Source organism: Montipora foliosa, chromosome 3 (assembly GCF_036669935.1).
Source record: "Montipora foliosa isolate CH-2021 chromosome 3, ASM3666993v2, whole genome shotgun sequence".
In the NCBI taxonomy this organism is placed as follows: Eukaryota; Metazoa; Cnidaria; class Anthozoa; order Scleractinia; family Acroporidae; genus Montipora; species Montipora foliosa.
In genome coordinates this window covers 23719048-23736547 of record NC_090871.1, presented here as the reverse complement: position 1 = coordinate 23736547, position 17500 = coordinate 23719048, and the positions used below count along the sequence as shown (strand labels likewise).

Sequence of the window (17500 nt, the reverse complement as noted above, 5' to 3'; positions counted from 1 at the left end):
TCACGCCCACGTCATGCATCGCAGACTACGAAGGTAAACACGATGCTAAATCCACAAGAATGGAACGTGAAAGCATGTGGCATTATGGGATAGCTGTGGACCCAGGTCTTCTCGGAAATGTTACGCAATGGCGTGACATTGCGAATAGACAATCGCTTTGAGAACTTCGCAGCGATTTTACTCTCTTGAATGCTCGCTGAGCCCCATTTTTCTTTCCGTAGATCACTTTCTTTCCTGGTTTTGTCCATTTTAACAAAAAACAAAAAAAATCTGTACGTGAGAAGTTACAAATATTTCGCCTATTATGCTCTCGTGGGACCGAAGTTTTCTTTCTTAGACTAATATGCATCGTTTTTCAAGGTCTATTTCACCTCAGAAAAAGACATTAGCTGCAATAGTTTGTTTAGTTATATTAGTTATGTTAAATTGAATACGTTTAGCTGATCTAAATTTTGCTAATGTAGCATTTTTATTGCTGACAGTGGTAAGCTAAGATCGTTTTAAAATAACGCAAGCTTCTAAAAGTGCACCTCATGATCTCGAAAACGAGCACGGTGACCCCCCATTTTTGTTGCCTTTTTGGCCAATTTAGATCATTACCTTTCTGCATGGCAAGTTTAAAAAAAATCTGTACGTGGGAACGTTTTGGGCGCGAACGTCCTTAAATTATCCAGTTAAGTGAAAGGATCGATCAGATCAATTCTCTCGTAAATTTTATTTTGTTGGCAAACAACAATGAGATCTGTCGCATTTCACATGTGCCGAATCTAATGCAAATAAGCGAAAACAATACATTTTTCTCATTTGCATTAGATTCGGCACATGTGAAATGCGAAGTTTAAAACGGGCCTATCATCCGATCAATCTAAGGTATTTGTTCAAACTTGGTATGAGAAGATGCGAGTAGTGTTCTGAATTGCGTTAGTGGTAAGAACGATGCATACTATTGTTATTGCGCATACGTTCTGCGCATCTCGAGATACTCAGATTTCCTACTGCTGGTGCTTATTAATACAGGGATATTTTTGCCCGGTTCAAAACTATGCGAAGAAAGCAGAACTTAGCAAGTGATCTTGGTATCCGAAAAGAAAATTGGGGGCCACCATGCATTTTTAAGAGATAATTGAGCTTCAATTTGGAAAAGAACGCCATACAATGCTTTGTATTTTAAAACTTTTTACAAATATTGTTGATTAATCATCTTCGAAAAATGCGCGGTTACCCCCAATTTTCTTTTTGGATTTCAATAACACTTGTTATGATCTGCTTTTCCCGCATATTCAGTAAACCGCGCAAAAATACCTGCGAATTAGTTGGCACCGTCCTTAGGGCTATACCAGTTTGCGAGAAAAGTGTTCGAATTCATCAAATCTACTTTGCACGCGCGTGAATTACGAGATTTCCGTGATATATTTAACAATTGTTCCGGCCTGAGACGAAGTCGAAGTCTTTATTTAACAACTATTCACCGAAGTGGAGGTGGCTAGCGGTGGATATTTACCGAGCCGCGAAGTCTTTATTTAACAACTATTCGTCGAAGTGGAGGTGGCTAGCGGTGGATATTTACCGAGCCGCGAAGCGGCGAGGTAAATATCCAACGCTAACCACCGACACTGAGGTGAATAGTGGTTTTAGTATATACTAAAACAGTGAGATAATATACAGCACAAAAAATTAATTTGGATGTTTTCTTCACTTGTCATGGATGCAAATCGGGACGCCATTTATTCCCGAGTTGCTCGGAGGTAAATAGCACAGGATATTCGGAGTTTGACGAGCCAATCAGCGCGCGATTTCAACGCTATCCACTGTTTTAGTATATACTAATCACCGATATTCATCGAGCCTGAAGTGAATAATTGTAAAAAAATTCGTATCCCCAAGTGGCCAAGCAATGTTCTGTTTATTATATAGATATTGATGAAATGTCCACATTTAAAACAACTTGTTTTTCTCATTTTCGAAATGATAAAAAAATGGTCACCAACGCTAAAACACGCATGTTGTGTAACATATGAAAGTTATGAAAAGCAAAATCATGATAATGTAAAATCTGGCAATAAAAATGTTAATGTAGTAGAGAAGAATTATATTCAAGCAGAAAAGTAGCTTACAATGAAGAGGAAACTCGCGTTTTATTGGCTAATCGTGTTCGTTACCATGACGACACCTATATCCTCACATGTGAAAGATAAAAATGATATGTTCACCGCGCGCGTTGAAGATATGATTTTTTATTAAAGGGAGTATCCTGGTATTTCATCAGTATCTATAAAATACAATGGAATATTTCGGCAACGACTGATCACACGGCCGAAGAGAACTGGGACTACCTGTAGGTCGCCCCTCGCGAGACTCTGATTTCTACGTCACAGGTGCCCATTATGACGCCTTCAAATATTTTTTAAAAAATCGAGCAAATATCGTCGATCATATACCATCGATCATATGAGTGTTCCGATTTGCGGCTCCCCAACGGAACTGTACAAGCCATGGAAATTAAGACAGATCGGTTTTTCAAAGGTTTCTCACTTGAGGGTTACAAACTGCAGGTTCTTATAAATGCGTTAGAAAGAGAAAAGAAGCAGCGCTTGAATCGCCTGAGAGAAGAAACACATATATTCAAAATGTCCATCAAGGCGCCGGTGAAATGCGGGGAGGAGTGTTGGAGTCAATACGGGGAAATATTCCACGCCAATGGAGATAAAAGAGATACCTCATCCATCACGCGTATAAATTTGGATCAATACAAGGAAGGTTCGTTTCTGCTTTCTTTTTTTCATTGTTTATCTGTCTCTTCGTTGCAACAAAAAGTTTTATTTCTTTTTACGTTCATTTGATTTCTTCTAACGGGTCCTACGTTCGCGCTTTGAAAACTACTTTGATATTTCGGATGGGTTAGTGGCCAAAAAAGTTCTAATTGTCATAATTGGTAAAAATGTCGAACATCACTGTGACAAATGAAAATCCTGACCGATTTTTGTTTTCGTTATCATTTAGGCCCCGTCCAGACTGTGTGCCCGTCACGGTTCGGCGGCACCGTGCCCGTGCCCGTGCCCGGGCACCCTGGTCCCAGAGGTGTTTCTTGAGCTGCAAGAGAGCCGCGAAGACGAGTCGCGAAGCGTGTATGAGCTTTATATTTCTCGCGGCTCAAGAGAAACCTCTGGGACCAGGATGAGACAAGCCAGTTTCCTGGAACAAAATTGTTCACATCGTGCCCAACATCTCGCTAGTTTGTAATTTGCAATGTGTTCGCCACGTGCAATTAATGTGTTGTTGTGTACTGTGCTCAAATGTGTATATGTTTAGCGGCCAGCTACCTTTTGGTGACTGCCTCGCAGGGAAGTATGGGAAAAAACGTGGGAACTAGTGACGAAAGCGTGATCAGCCAAGTCCCCGTTCCCGGGGTCGGTGCTCCGAATACTACCCCTGGAGCTTGTGCCCATGCCTGGGAACGATGCTCAAGTTTTCGCCCGGGCGCCAACAAATGATTATTTCAGACTAGTGCTAGTTCTCGAGAACCGGAGCCTCAGTTTCAGCTTTACTACGAGGAACGCTATTCTAGATTTGATGAGGTAAACGTGAATTCCGATATGACAGGTTCAGATTCATTGTTTGTTTGGTGGTGGATGGCGGTTTGGTAACAGGAAGAAAATCTCCGCATTGAGAACAATGGTTTCTCATCAATGAGATCCGGGTACGACTCCCGGACCTGGCGTCAAATATGGGTTGATTTTGTTATTTCTCTACTCTGCTCCAAGAGGCTACTCCAGTTTCCCTCTCTCCTCCTTAGATTTAAGGGACATAGGGTCAACAGTTGTAAAACTGGTACGTGCTACCCTCTTTAAATAAAGTCATTATTATTATAATTATTATTTATTTTTTTATCATCATCATTATTATTATTATTATTATTACTGTTTTCCCGCGCTAAGCGCCGGGTGCCTAAATTTGCTCAGTGATTGACTAATTGGCTCATTCGATTGCGGTTTTGGAAAACCGCCCCTTTTTTTTTTCCAGAAAAACTGAATTCGGATACAACTATTCAAGACTCACGCACTAGCACAGATAAGAAATCTTCAAGTCCAGTGATTAAATTACCACCAGAATCACTGGAACTTTGCCAAAGAGGGAACCAAACTCCACAAGTAAGTTATTTACAAAGAAATAGAGACAAAAGCAGCAGTAAGGGAAGAAATGATCCCAAAAAGTCCGCCAAACCACACAGCTTAAGTTTGCTGGAATTGTTCTGCGCCGAGTTTGAAAATGGAACAATAGTGGGGAAAAGAACGCTGGCTAAATCTTGTCCAGGAAGCAAAATCTCTGCAGTTAGTTTGGGTCAGGGAGGATCCCGCCAAGGGCATATGACCGAACAAGATGATGAAGAGCCTTCACTTGTTTCAGACAATGAAAGGAGAATGTCCAAAGGAACTATAGATAGTGATGGAAAGTCTCGCTCGAGCAGAAGAAGTCGAAAAACGAGTAAATTGCAAGATTTATGGAAATCTGACAATAGCACAAGCCGCTCAAATTCGATTAGTTTTGAAGGCCTGAATTCCGACTGTTCTTTACCCCAAAAAATTCCAGTCGGTGAGTGTAATTTCAGCTGCCAGGAAATCTCATCTTATGACAGAACCACAAAAAGTCATAGTGTCACCTCTAAGGACTCAAAGGATGAAAACGATCAACTCAGAGAAATAAGAAGAGATTTACCCAAGGGAAGGCAGATGAACGAGAGGACCAGTGGGCTATTGGCTTCCTCGGACTGCGCATGCCCAAACGAAATTGAAAGGTGCGGGAACGCGTCGTCTGAAAACGCCACGCCGGAATCCCAAACATCCGAGGAGCGCAAGGCTGTACATTTTATGGAAGGTGGCAAACCGTCAAGACGAAAGAACGAAGTAAAAAAGTGCTTTGATCGCGGTGAAGACACAGGAAAGGCGAAAAGGACGCGAACAAGACTATTTCGATTGGATGATCTTCAGAGCTATGAAAGAGGAAAATCTCAGGTAAGGCAATCGTTTACGCCAAACGGCAAACTTCGGAGTAGTTAAACCACTTTTATGTCGCATAGTATAGGAGCTTCGGTGGTCGATCCCTTTTCCCACGTTGTCCTAATTTTAAAATAACATTAGCCAACTTCCGCCATATTGATTTTGAGTTCATGTCTTGTTGTTTCCAGGCTCCACAGCAATGATGCTGGGGTAGGATTAGGTTTTTTTTTTAATCCGACCCGACCGATCGACCGACCCAATATCAGGAAACGCATCCGACGCTCAACGAAAAAAAGGGGGGTGACCTTAAGAAAATGGTAGCGAAGAAAAAAATGGGATGCAAAAAAATCTTGTTTGTTCCTTCTCCTTCTCAGCACCCACTAGGAGCTTTCTTCTACTCTCTTTCACTCACGCGAAAAAGCAGACTGCAACTCGTACAAATCACACGCTGCCATTTGAATGAAAATCGCAAAAGGCGCGCCAACAACTTACCATACGACCGCATTTGTTTATTTCTGCTTCTTGGAGATTTCGAAAATTCAAATCCTAAAGAAATTGCTTTAGCCATTTGCCATGAAACGAAAAGAATTCGAAGAAATAATACATTGTAGCTTTCTTGAAGCGTGGGCAACGGGCGCTTAAAAATCCTACGTTTTGCTTAAGGCTTGGCACACCGCATCGAGACACTGAATTAAAAACAACCCAGTTGCTTAAAAGGTGATAAAATAAACCTATTAGAGAATAACATAAAGATTTCCAAATGAACGTCGCGGGAACAAATCCTTCTATTATTTAGTGTTATCACAACTGACGAATCAGAGCTAACGGTAATTAGTATCATCCAACTTGTGGACTGATGCAAATCCTGCATTTTGATTGGCTACGCTACTAGAGGACTATAAGTAATAGTCCTCGAGTAGCGAAAAGCGTGACGCTTTCTTTTGTTTTATTCCCAAATAAATATTTCTTCAACTTGCATTTGCTAACTTTATTATTGCTTTTTCTGTCTGACTAGTGTGGTGATACTAAAACAATTAGACCCTTCGCCCTCAAGGGCCACGGGTCAATAGCTTCGGCTTCGCGGGCGAAGGGTCTAATTGTTAACTAGTACTAGGTAAACGTGGTAAAGGCGTAAGCGCAGGTTTGCATGGGATTTGGTGTTAACTGGTAGAGGGAGCATCGCGAGATTTTTTCACGAATTACCAGAGAATACACCAGGAAATACTGGAATCTGACCTGTCTCTTACATCTTGGAGCCATTTCTTTGCCATATTCAGGGAAAAATGATTGTATGCATCTTCGCTACAGTATCTTAAGGGCCTACTGACGTGTTTTTTGGGGTGCGTTGTTTAAGTGATTTAAGAGAATTTGGCATTACTTTGGACAGTTTCCAACTTTTGTTAACCGATGACCCTAAATATGACGCCATCATGCCAAGCCAATGGTCACGTGACCAATAAAAGAAAACTCTAAATTTGTCTACGTGCTACAAAATTGGGGTATTTAATCAGTGGTTTGATAATTTGCATTCGTTTTTGCATCCAGCCAAGCATGGTTTTCTTTTTATTTTGAAAAATGTTCTTTTTAAAGACATAAACGATACTGAAATACCCATAAGAAAAAAGATGATTTGAAAAAATCAATGCTTAGCTATATTCTGTATTTGCGGGTGAAACGTGCCAGGTATAAAAAAAAATAATTCAATTTAAAGACCGCCCGAAATTTAGCTTTTTCTCAAACCGGAGGTCAGTTCATTTACGCATGCGCACTTGATCTGAGAACGAGCGCGAGGAAGGGCGAGGAAAAACCTTCGATTTAAACAACAGTTCGTGAGGTGATCTTTGCTCGTGAGTGGGTTTTCTGGTCAGCTCACGATATGATGACGTCAGTCAACGGAAGTAATATTTCACTTCCTTAGCAACGCGCGAAAAATCCGTCTGTGGGCCCTTAAGCTACCAGTTAATAAAGGAAACTGACATTTAAAATATTGGCCATCCCTTACCAACGAATTCATTCCAATCCACCCCTTTTATGTTACTAGTATTAGATGAAAACTGTGCAATCGCAAGGTATTCCTTAGGGGGCGGATGGTTAAAAATCAGCTTTTTATGTTTTTTTCCCTCAAGGAGGAGATCGACACACAAACCAGAGAGAAAATGGATAACTTTTTCGCCAAGCTTGAACGTACAAAATGTTTCCAAAGAGGTGAACAAAGATCGCGACCTGTTAGAGGCACAGACTGCAATCCAAGGGTAAAGGGAGATAGCAAAAACACTCTGGAACAAGAAAAAAGAATCTATGCATTCAAGAAAGAGCACGGATATCGCAGAGCAAGACCTTGGCCAATACAAGTTTGGAGTTGAAGGTCAAAATGCAAAGAGTTCTTTATATAAAGTAGACAAAAATCAGTGTTATGTGGTTGTTGTAGTTCCGCCGACCTGTTATCAGACCTTGGAATGTGCAATTTCGAAAACGAAACTGTTGTTTTCAACAACGTAATAGAAGCTACCAGAGATCGCACGATTTCACTTCTTTCTGAAATGGAATGTTTTAATCACAAAGAACAGGTTTTCCAAATTAAACACACGTAAATATTACGATGTTTTGAACACGTTAGTGTAAACGTAGACAAGAGATCCACAACACGTCTTTTGTACTGAGCTCAACTCGAAAAATACTCATTTCGTATCGACGCAGACCTCTACGTATCTCTGTCAGAGGTCACAAAATACTGCACGCACTTCGGCCAGCTTTGGTCAAGTGATCTTGATGCAGTTAAAAAGAAAAGCGTGCTCTTGGTACGAACTCTCTCCTATTTTCGAATTGCACAATGCCCTACAAAATGGGGGACAAAATTCCTTGGGACAGTATAGGAAATACAAAAAAAAAAAAAAACAAAACAAAAATCGTTTATGAAAATCCAGCGAGGAAACCCTATTTCGCAATAACTGGGAGGTGTCCACTGTCCCTCCTTCTTCCTCCTCCTGTATTTGCGACCCGCAGTTTCAGCCATTAACAGTTCAACGTACACGTTCTAACGATTCTAGAGCAAAAGAGAGACTGCTCGCAATGTACCTCCCCCCCCCCCCTCCTACGATGTTGTTAACAGAAAACAGTTATACAGGAAGTTAGGAACGTACGGCACACAAAATTCAACATTGTTTTAGGGGAAGAGTGGGTAGTGTCATGGATTTTTCTTTCATGGCACAAAATGCTGTACCAGCCCATTCCTTGCATGTATTTTTAATTTCAGTTTTCCATAGGGGCCTCGTATCAACAGGAAAAATTATCCTACTACAGCAAAATATGAAATAAGAAGCTGTCATCTCTTTCTCTCTCTCCTCCATTTATAAACCGGTGGGGATTCGTCGTCTTTCTGAATCTTCTCCCGTCTTCCCTTGCCCTGGAAAACAACACAAATGACTTACATTACAAAAAGGAAAGAGACCAGCAACAACGATTCCATTAAACCAATCAAATGACAGTTTGAAATAATGCGTCTGAATCAATGCGCTTAGTGATTGGCTAAAAATACCGCGCCATTTCTCAGCCTATCAGAGGCTCGTGCCTTGTTCGTTTTCGCTTCCTTGGCGCCGGTTGCAAGCATTTGTGATTGTTGCAGCGTCGAGATTAACTCATTCATTTGGCTTTGAATTGCTGTTTGTGATTGGCTAAAATAAATATTTTAGCTTTGGTCTTACTGAACGCAATTAAACATCGTTCTGAAAACATGAAAGTATTGAAACGCAGAATAATTTGACTAAGTACAGGTTTTCATTTGCTTTTGGATGAGTAGGAGGCTGAGGAAAGCTATGAGCAAGAGCAATCAGCAAAATGTCCTCGAGTATTAAATATCAAAACAAAAAATAAGAGATTTATTAAAACTCTTACAACGCTTTGCAAGACACATCTTCAGACTCGCTCTTTTCTAAACCGGTCAAACAGGTTCACTACAGTGTACTGAGTATTACGATATGAAATGATACTACCAATTTATGGTACTATCGAGATGCTTTGGTGATAATGGTTTAACAAAGATAATAATACTGTATTAATTATTATTGCACTCCATACCATCAGATGCTTTTGAAGCTCCAGCTCTTCAGATACTAGTTTCATTTTTTTCTCTCGTTCAATCCTTTCCCTTAATTCCTCATAGCAACGTTGCCGTTGTCTTTCAAGTTTCTGCAATCAAAACAAGATCGTGGGCGATTACGATGTAAAAGTTGTGGATTTGAGGCCTATGACTGCTTGAAAGAATGTTCTGATTTTATTCAATACATTACCATTGCCATACCTTTAAAGTTTCAACACCTGGAGTTTGTATTACACCATTCTTGAGTGTTTCTATCCTGGGTCTATTGTATTTTCTTGACACCAGTTCTGGTACCGTGTCAAAATGAGCTGCTATATCAAAAGACTTGGCTAAAAACAGACAAAAGTTTTGTTCAAAGTCAACAACAAAGGTTATTGATCGCCAGTAAGCTAGGGTGGGAAGTCCAGTGAACTACTACCAGCTCGCATGAAAGGAGCACGCATAAAAGCTTGATTGTCTTATGCTAATCTCGGTTCTTTAGAGGAAACTACTTGACGTTTGTTCAATTTCTATCTTTCATTTCTGCATCGATCTAACTCCAGCAAGCCAAGACGAACCAGTCTAGACTTTTCTACCTGCCTGTATGAAATTGTCTAAACAGAAATTGACACTTTTCCTCTGACATTTGCATTTATTAAATCTCGTTCATTTATTTAGCCTTACACACAAAAAAAAAGACAGGTGCGGAGTTTTGCTAACGTTTTCTTTTATTAAACATACTTAGTTCAGGGATCAATGGTCTTTTTATTCTTGGTTTTTATGTGATTTCAGAGCGATCATGTTGGTACCCAGAACAAATCCTCTGGGAGATTGGACTTCATTCTTGTGCAAGAGTTTCTTTTGTTTGGGTTAAAAACCATATCTATTGATTACAGGGTGAAAATCTGGAATCCACTTTCCACAAAACTGACTTGCTGTCTGTGATATGATAGGACTGTCTGGTGTTGTCTTTGGGAGATAACAATTTTGATTCTTGGCCCTGTGTCACAATGCTTCAATGTTGATAAACTTTGGGGGAAGTTAAATACCCAGCACAACCATATATATTAAATGCAAAGACAACAGGCATTATATCCTATATCCTAGACGATCTGAGTGGGGCCAGGTGACCCATCTTGGCTAAAGTCAATCGGATTGAGTCTGCCCACCACGATCCGACTCAGATTGGGTGTATTGGCCCATTTCTTGAAAGTCTTAAAAAATGGAGAGCTATTTAGCCATCAAACTCCACAATCATTTTGTTTTTTGTTACCTTGATAACATGTTCAAAAACCAACCTATCAAACAAGCAGATGGCAGTTTCGGAGGTGGTTTTTCAGACCCGAAAAGTTATCGGGACTTTGAGAAATGTGCCCCAAGACACTTGAGGATGCTAAGCCACCTCAAGCTTCATGTCTGACATACATGTACTGCAGGGAAAGAAATGTCAAAGGTGGCATTCTTGCAATATTGTTGTAAAAAAGACGGTGAATTTTTGTCCTCATTAAAGAAGAAAGAAATTTGAACAAGTTTCTTTATTACTAAAATGTTACTGACCCTCTCGTTTACTATCAACAAAAATGATATGATGATTTGTTGGTTGCAAATCGTCTTCATCTCCTAACATATGAAGGACAGACTGCAGCTTCTCTATTTTCTGTTGAAAATTGTTGGGAAAGAAAGAAAAAACAAACAACTAACATTGATTTTTGGTCACAATGAAAGCAGGTTTTAAACAATTGATTCAGGATTGCTAACAGTATCCAACTGGCATTAAAATAAGTGGCTTGAAGTTTAATTAAGGAGGATGGAGACAGACAAAACAATGTACGGTAATAATATTAGTTCTAAATGTCCCCAAAAGTTCATATATGGATAAGGTAGGTATTGCTCAGGTCAATAATCACACAAAGCTGAAAACTTAAGTTGCAAGACAGACCAGTTTAAACAAATTCTATAAAGGTGGCTATGAATCTGCTCGAGAGAATTTTTATAAACTGGTGATTACCTAGTTTGTTTTCGAGATATTTGAGAAATAGAAAACATGTACCATGTTTCTATCGAGATAATTATAGAAACACGAGTCAAAGTTTGGGAGAACGAGAAATGCTTTGAAAACACGAGCTGCAGGCGAGTGTTTCCACAGCTTTTTCAAGTTCTCCCAAACTCCTATAACTCAATAGAAACACGGAGTACATGTTTTCTATTTCTTTTAGAAAACAATGCCACGAGAAAAAGGAAAACAACTTGTTAACTCTAATTATCAAAATGTAAATTCTCTTTGCTCACGCCATCACTAAGTCAACAGCTCGTGCTAGTTCTGTGTCTCCATCGAGTTATAGAAACACGATTTTTTAACCAATCAGCGTGCATATTTTCTTAGGACTGTTTTCTAAAAGTGTTTAAAGTCAAAACATAGAGTGTTTTTTTATGGCCCTTCTGTTGCCATGGTGGCCCATGATGTCACATCAACAAGTGCATCTCATTAAGCAGTTATCAGTGTTTCATATGGCACCATAATTTTGCTGTTACATGAAACAGTAAGGTAGATTCAATCCTTCAAAGTAGTACAGTTTGTTGCATTGTGTTAAAACTGGTTTGGTAGTATTACCTTGGCTTCCATAGATCTCTTGGTATTAATGTAGTTAAGGTCTTGAGTTTTCATTAGTTTCAAGGCATCAGCGGTGTGCTTTGTTGTTCTCTTGATGGTGTGAACTCCATCCTAATGTAGACCAAGGGTAAAAAACATAATGATGTAAAGACCAAGGCTCCTGTACCAGGCAACCATGCAGCTTAAATGAAAATAAATGTTGAAACAATTCCTATTCCACCAGCCAACTGCCGAATGCTTGGCTCAGTTGGTTTAGCATGGGACTACTGTGCGCGAGGTCATTAACTCCAACCAGAAAAAAAGAGGATCTTTAAATAACAGAGGAGAAAGTGCTGCCTTTGTGCTTCCATCTGCAAATGGTTTGACTTTCTGGTCTTCAGGATGAAGAACTGTAGGCCCCACGTCACAACTCTGGGACATCAAAGGAAGTCCCACCCACTATTTGCAAGGAGTAGGGCATGGAATTCCTGTGCTCTCCATGGTATATGATGGTTGGGAGGGCAAATGTTCAAATGGAGTTACCCACTAGTTACAATAACCTACTCCACAATATAAGGTTAAATAATAATTTTAAGATATGACATGACTTGACACTCAACCCCTCCCTACGCAATTTCCTGTTGCGTGCTACAGAATTTGCGTAGCGCGAGAGTAATTGAAATCAAATCAATCAATCATGTATTTTCCCCACTTTACAGGAACAATAAAGAACTACATGGATCATGCAAAAAGAAAAACTAGTACCACTGTGAGCCCCTCTCTGCCAAGCCTATTATAAAGCAACAGTCCTATTCCAGTATTGAATAGTGTGTCTTGAATATAAACAAATCAGCATAAAACAAAAAGCTACCAGTAACCTTTGTTTTGTTGTTGATCATCTTGAAATAAAATTCATCTGGATTCCTGTTTAATGCCTGCAAAGTAACAAACATACAACCGAACTGTTACCATAAAAGGAGACGGCAGTGTTCATGACATTTTAATACAAAAACAGACACTCAGATTATTAAACATTTCAAAGTTCATTTGAATGGAATCCAATAGCGATAACCTTTCAAAATTTTGGTCTGTTTACATCATTTTAAGCTAAGCTTTAAACTCACTTTCTCTTTGAGAGCCTTCAGTCTGTTTTGTTTCTTGTGGTAATCTCTGAAAAAAAAAAACTAATGTTAGCAAAAAATACACTACATGTACTTTGATAGAGGAGAGCTGCAGCCTGAACACACATTGATGAATTCAGTCTTTTCTCTTACCCTTCACTGGTTTTCATGCAGTTGTTGTGAATAACACTTTGCTTTTCTTAATTAAATAAAAATGATATAATTAAGTCCATGTGTCTTGCTATGGAGGGTAAAAACGTTTGACATTTTCAATACTACATGTATTACCTCTACCATAACAACAATAATAATATCTAAGCTTATAACAAGAAGAAGGTCAACAAAAACCCAAAAACATTTGCTTCAATTGAGGTACCCTACTAAGGTGATGAACTACGTCTCACACTATTCAATGAAGAAGTCATGCAATAAGTGACATAAAGCTAAGGATGACTGTTATTGATTTTTTTTCATGCTTACTTTGCTCGCAAAACATAGTCCTTGTGCTTCTCAAGAAGACCATACTTTTTTCTGCTTTTTAACTGTGAATAAAACAGTCCATTCATCATAGTTTACAGTTACTTTGCTGCATGCTCGCAACCATAGACTTAATTAAACGAGCACTGTCATGCTTAATTCCCTGTTTTTAGGTCAAAAATGGGTACAAATCTAAATTAGTTCTTTAGCTCATGTACAACATTCCTGACAACCCACTCACAAGATATGAAATATATTTACGGCACAAAGAGCTATTCAAATTTAAATTTTTGTGTCTTTCTGAAGACAATGTCTCCAAACTCGTAAGAACTGGCCAGTTTTTTTCAAGTTTCAATCCATTTCCATCCTCTCCATCTCTGGCCTTTGCTTCTGTTGTTAAGATGATAATTTATGTGTGAAGTGGTGTTCAAAGTGCTTTGATTTCATATAGGTGGCAAATTTGCAGGCAGTAAGATGGCTACAATGTTCCATGCAATGAAATGTTCTAGCCTCGGTTGTTCGAGGATAAAACCACTTATTGGACAAATAACCATCCAGCAGATAAGCATGACCAAAACCACTGAATAATGATTTATCCAGGAGGTTTCCACGAGATGAACCCTGCGAGCAGTCTTCTTGGATCTTCCTAGAAAAATCCTTTCCATAATTTCCGGTTTTTCAAGGAAGATCGAAGAAGACTCTGCTCGCAGAATACAGGAGGTAAAGCAGTGCAACATTCGAACAACTAGGGCCTATAAAATAAGTTTTCATGTACAAATTGCATAACCACACGTTGACATGTGTCGTGTGTTCCAATATTCTGTAGAAATTCAAAGATTGCCCCTTGCCTATGACATTAACAAAGATTAAGAGTTTCAAGAGAACCCACAGAGAAATAATTTACGACAATATGTGCTGGAGAAGGTATATAATAATTTACCGTTCATTTTATTTCCATAAAAAGTTGTGATTTGAAAGTATGATTTTGTGGGGATTTTCTGACATTCGAAAGCATATAACCCTCACGCTAAGATTCCACAAAAAAAGTCTATTCCATTCGGGTTTCGACAAAACACTGACCCCCGGTCAACTGACCCCTTACTGACCCCCTACTGACCCCCTATAAAATCAATGGGAAAATGAATACTGCTTACTTAAGCCTCAACAACCCTTTTTAAACAGCATTGTTCAACAGTATTTTAAGTCTAAGCACCCATTTTAAAAAGGTTAGCTTACATGAAGTAATCGGCCATCACAACAATAATCGAAAACTAACCTTTTTCAAATGGGTGCTTAGACTTAAATACTGTTGAACAATGCCGTTTAAAAAGGGTTGTTGAGGCTTAAGTAAGCAGTATTCATTTTCCCATTGATTTTATAGTGGGTCAGTAGGGGGGTGAGTAAGGGGGTCAGTTGACCGGGGGTCAGTGTTTTGTCGAAACCCATTCCATTCTGATAACATAGCAAGGATGTCGTCTTACCTGGCCTCTTTCCCTATGATATTTCTGATGAGATTTTTTAGCCTTCTCAAAGGACGCCATATTGAAAATCTTTTGGACAATAAGAGCCCGTAGTATTATGTGGTCCTAATGTGTCACCAGAGAAGTAATCTGTCATGTAAGAGGCCTTGATTCGTTCAGAGGACTGGAACTACTCGATCGTTGCTTTGCGCGCCATGTGCAAAGTGCATCTTTTGCAATGGCGAATGTTGGAGAAACTGTAGCTAAATATGTAGGACACAAGGTTGCGAAAGTACGATGGATTCCACAAGTACAGGGTCAATTGAATCCCTCAGAGACTTTTGTAACTGGTGGATGGGACGACCAGGCAAGTTTTTGCATTGCAGAATACATAGTGTTTCTCCAGGAATTCCAGTGTACACTTTCAGCATTTTCACGTTTCCTGTTCGATTTACTTTTTCTAGATTAATAAATTGAGTGTGTGGAAAGTCGAGGAGACGAATGGAGATTCGGCTGCGGCTCATGCCGTTACCAATGAGCCGAAACTTTTGAGTGAAATCAATTTTATAGGAGATGTAACTGACATAGAGGTTCGTAATCAAAATTAAGTAAAGTTAGATTTGTAAAGATGATCTAAAGTATCTTGAAAACATATAAAAACGATGTAAGCTTATTTGGTATGATCGATTTGAAAAGGAGACTTTATGATAGCTTTGTTGCCATCGATTTCGTACATGTTCGTTCCACTGGATGAAAAACGAATTTCCATGACACCCCCAACACCCCCAGCCTACTTACTCTACAAGGGTATTATCATTTAGTTACCGTTGTGCATAGTTTTTATTAATTAGTTAAATAATTAATTAATGTATTTATATATTTATTTGTATTGATGCTGAAAAGCCCTTTTTAGGGATGCTCAATAAAGTGTATGTATGATTGCATGATTAATAAGTTTGGAGAGAATGGAACCCATAGTTCTGAGTAGAACAATAGAGTAGATTTCAAGCGAAGGTCTTGGAAGGCATCAATGAAGGGTGGGTGCAGTGTATAATAATATATCTGATTCATTAGTAGTTATGGTAATTGTTAGTCATGGTATATATTTTATTTTCCAGTGTATTGATTCTGGTCGAATCCTTGTATCATCTTCAACAGGAAGTATTTCCTTGTTCAGTTACAATGCTAACAATCAAGTGAGTACCGTGTAGTGTTAAATGTGTAACCCATTGACTCCTTGGAGTGAGAGTTAACAGACTTAGGGCGTGTTCGATTGACGGTGTTCTGTAATAGGAAGACATGGAATAGGATTTAGAAATCCTTCGTTTTGACGGAGATGCACATTAATCACTTACTGAAAAACTATGTCCCCATTAACCCATTGGCATCCAAACCGGCCAGACTTAGTATTTTACTCTGTCTAACGCCAGACTATTTTACTCGTCAATGGGGAGCCCCTGGGAGTCAATGGGTTAAAATTGTCAAGCACCTGCTAAAATATTATTTTAAACATATCTTTGTTATCCTTGTTGCTTGGAAATGCTAAAAAATACCGTTTTAAATCATCACTCCACGTATTCTTATTCCGGAATAGGGTCAATTGAACGCACCCTTACTCTAACACCAGACAATTTTACTCTATTAACCCACTTTGACTCCAGGAAAGTGAAACTTGTTATGATAGATTAATTTCTCTGTCTAATGCCAGATGACTTTACTCATCAACTGAAGGCCATCTTGCGGCACCTGAGGAGTGAATGAGTTAACCAGTCAAAAACTATTTCCCTTCCATTAACCCATTGACTCCCAGGGGCTCCCCATTGACGAGCAAAATCGTCTGGCGTTAGACAGAGTAAAATACAAAGTCCGGCCGGTTTAGGCCGGTTTTGACGTCAAAGGGTTAATCCATTTTGACTCCTGAGAATGAGATTTTATAATAATAGATTTTACTCTAACTCCAGACGATTTTACTTGTCAATTGGGACAAGCATCCTGAGGCATGTCAGGAGTGAATTGGTTGAACAGGGCAGATCATCCAGGCAGATGAATTTTGCTCTTGGGAAAAGTGAAAATGTTTACTGACCAGAAGAGCAAGTGAAATTTGCCTCTGTCAGCAGTGCAGGGCTCGAAATTGCGACCAATACGGTCGCATTGGCGACTAAATTTTTCCCTTTGCGACTAAAATATCTGGAGAAGTCGCAAATTTGCGACTTGTTGTCACCTTCGTTCTTTCGAAACAAAAGGGTTAGCAGTTGCCACTTTGCTAAAATAAACAAATAAATAAATAAATGACAAAATTATTTTGTTTCTCGCAGTGAATTTTCTCTGAAGGTAGCGTAATTGTATAGTAATTTAGCTGCGATGTTACGTGCACAGCTCCATTCCTTCGATCATTCGCCATTTTCAGCAGTTTCTTTACACACAAGTACTGCGGGCTCATATTTGTCTGCTAAACTGCTGACAACACAATGCAGCGCGGCGATTTTGCGACTAAGATTTGCAAAATTGCGACTAAATTTTCGTATCTTATCGCAAAATGCGACTGGATTTTTTCGTTAATTTCGAGCCCTGCAGTGTCATGAGTCTGGTGGTAGGCTAAAATGCTCAATTAATGCTCATTATACATAGGCTAATAGGGCTGTTTTTGAAATTTGAATTTTTTTAATTTCATAATTTCAACACAAATAAAGGCTCAGCTTCACAAAAAAATATATGTACAACACAAACGGTTGACTGTCGTAAAACCAATACCAAAGTAATTACTTGGACCAATTGCATCAGGT

General features: G+C 39.2%; 3 protein-coding genes across 3 annotated transcripts in view; 1 reads left to right on the top strand and 2 right to left on the bottom strand.

Annotated features, from left to right (window-relative positions):
• Positions 1 to 7536: 7536 nt before the first annotated feature.
• Positions 7537 to 14831, bottom strand: LOC137997104 (probable U3 small nucleolar RNA-associated protein 11). Its single transcript, XM_068842889.1, has 9 exons — positions 14739 to 14831; positions 13261 to 13322; positions 12784 to 12829; positions 12538 to 12594; positions 11681 to 11791; positions 10627 to 10726; positions 9292 to 9419; positions 9069 to 9179; positions 7537 to 8397 (listed from the first exon to the last, which is right to left on the bottom strand). The coding sequence occupies exons 1-9, from the start codon at positions 14796 to 14798 to the stop codon at positions 8317 to 8319; spliced, it is 756 nt and encodes a 251-aa protein (XP_068698990.1). The 5' UTR covers positions 14799 to 14831; the 3' UTR covers positions 7537 to 8316.
• Positions 14809 to 17500, top strand: part of LOC137997103 (nucleoporin Nup43-like) — a 7797-nt gene continuing 5105 nt past the window's right edge. The window contains exons 1-3 of the mRNA XM_068842888.1: positions 14809 to 15084; positions 15182 to 15307; positions 15836 to 15913. Coding sequence (XP_068698989.1) covers positions 14956 to 15084; positions 15182 to 15307; positions 15836 to 15913 — 333 coding nt within the window. The 5' untranslated portion in view covers positions 14809 to 14955. The remainder of the gene's footprint in view (positions 15085 to 15181; positions 15308 to 15835; positions 15914 to 17500) is intronic.
• LOC137997105 (EEF1A lysine methyltransferase 1-like) overlaps positions 15986 to 17500 on the bottom strand; it is a 14644-nt gene continuing 13129 nt past the window's right edge. Inside the window, exon 5 of the mRNA XM_068842892.1 lies at positions 15986 to 16463. Coding sequence (XP_068698993.1) covers positions 16432 to 16463 — 32 coding nt within the window. The 3' untranslated portion in view covers positions 15986 to 16431. The remainder of the gene's footprint in view (positions 16464 to 17500) is intronic.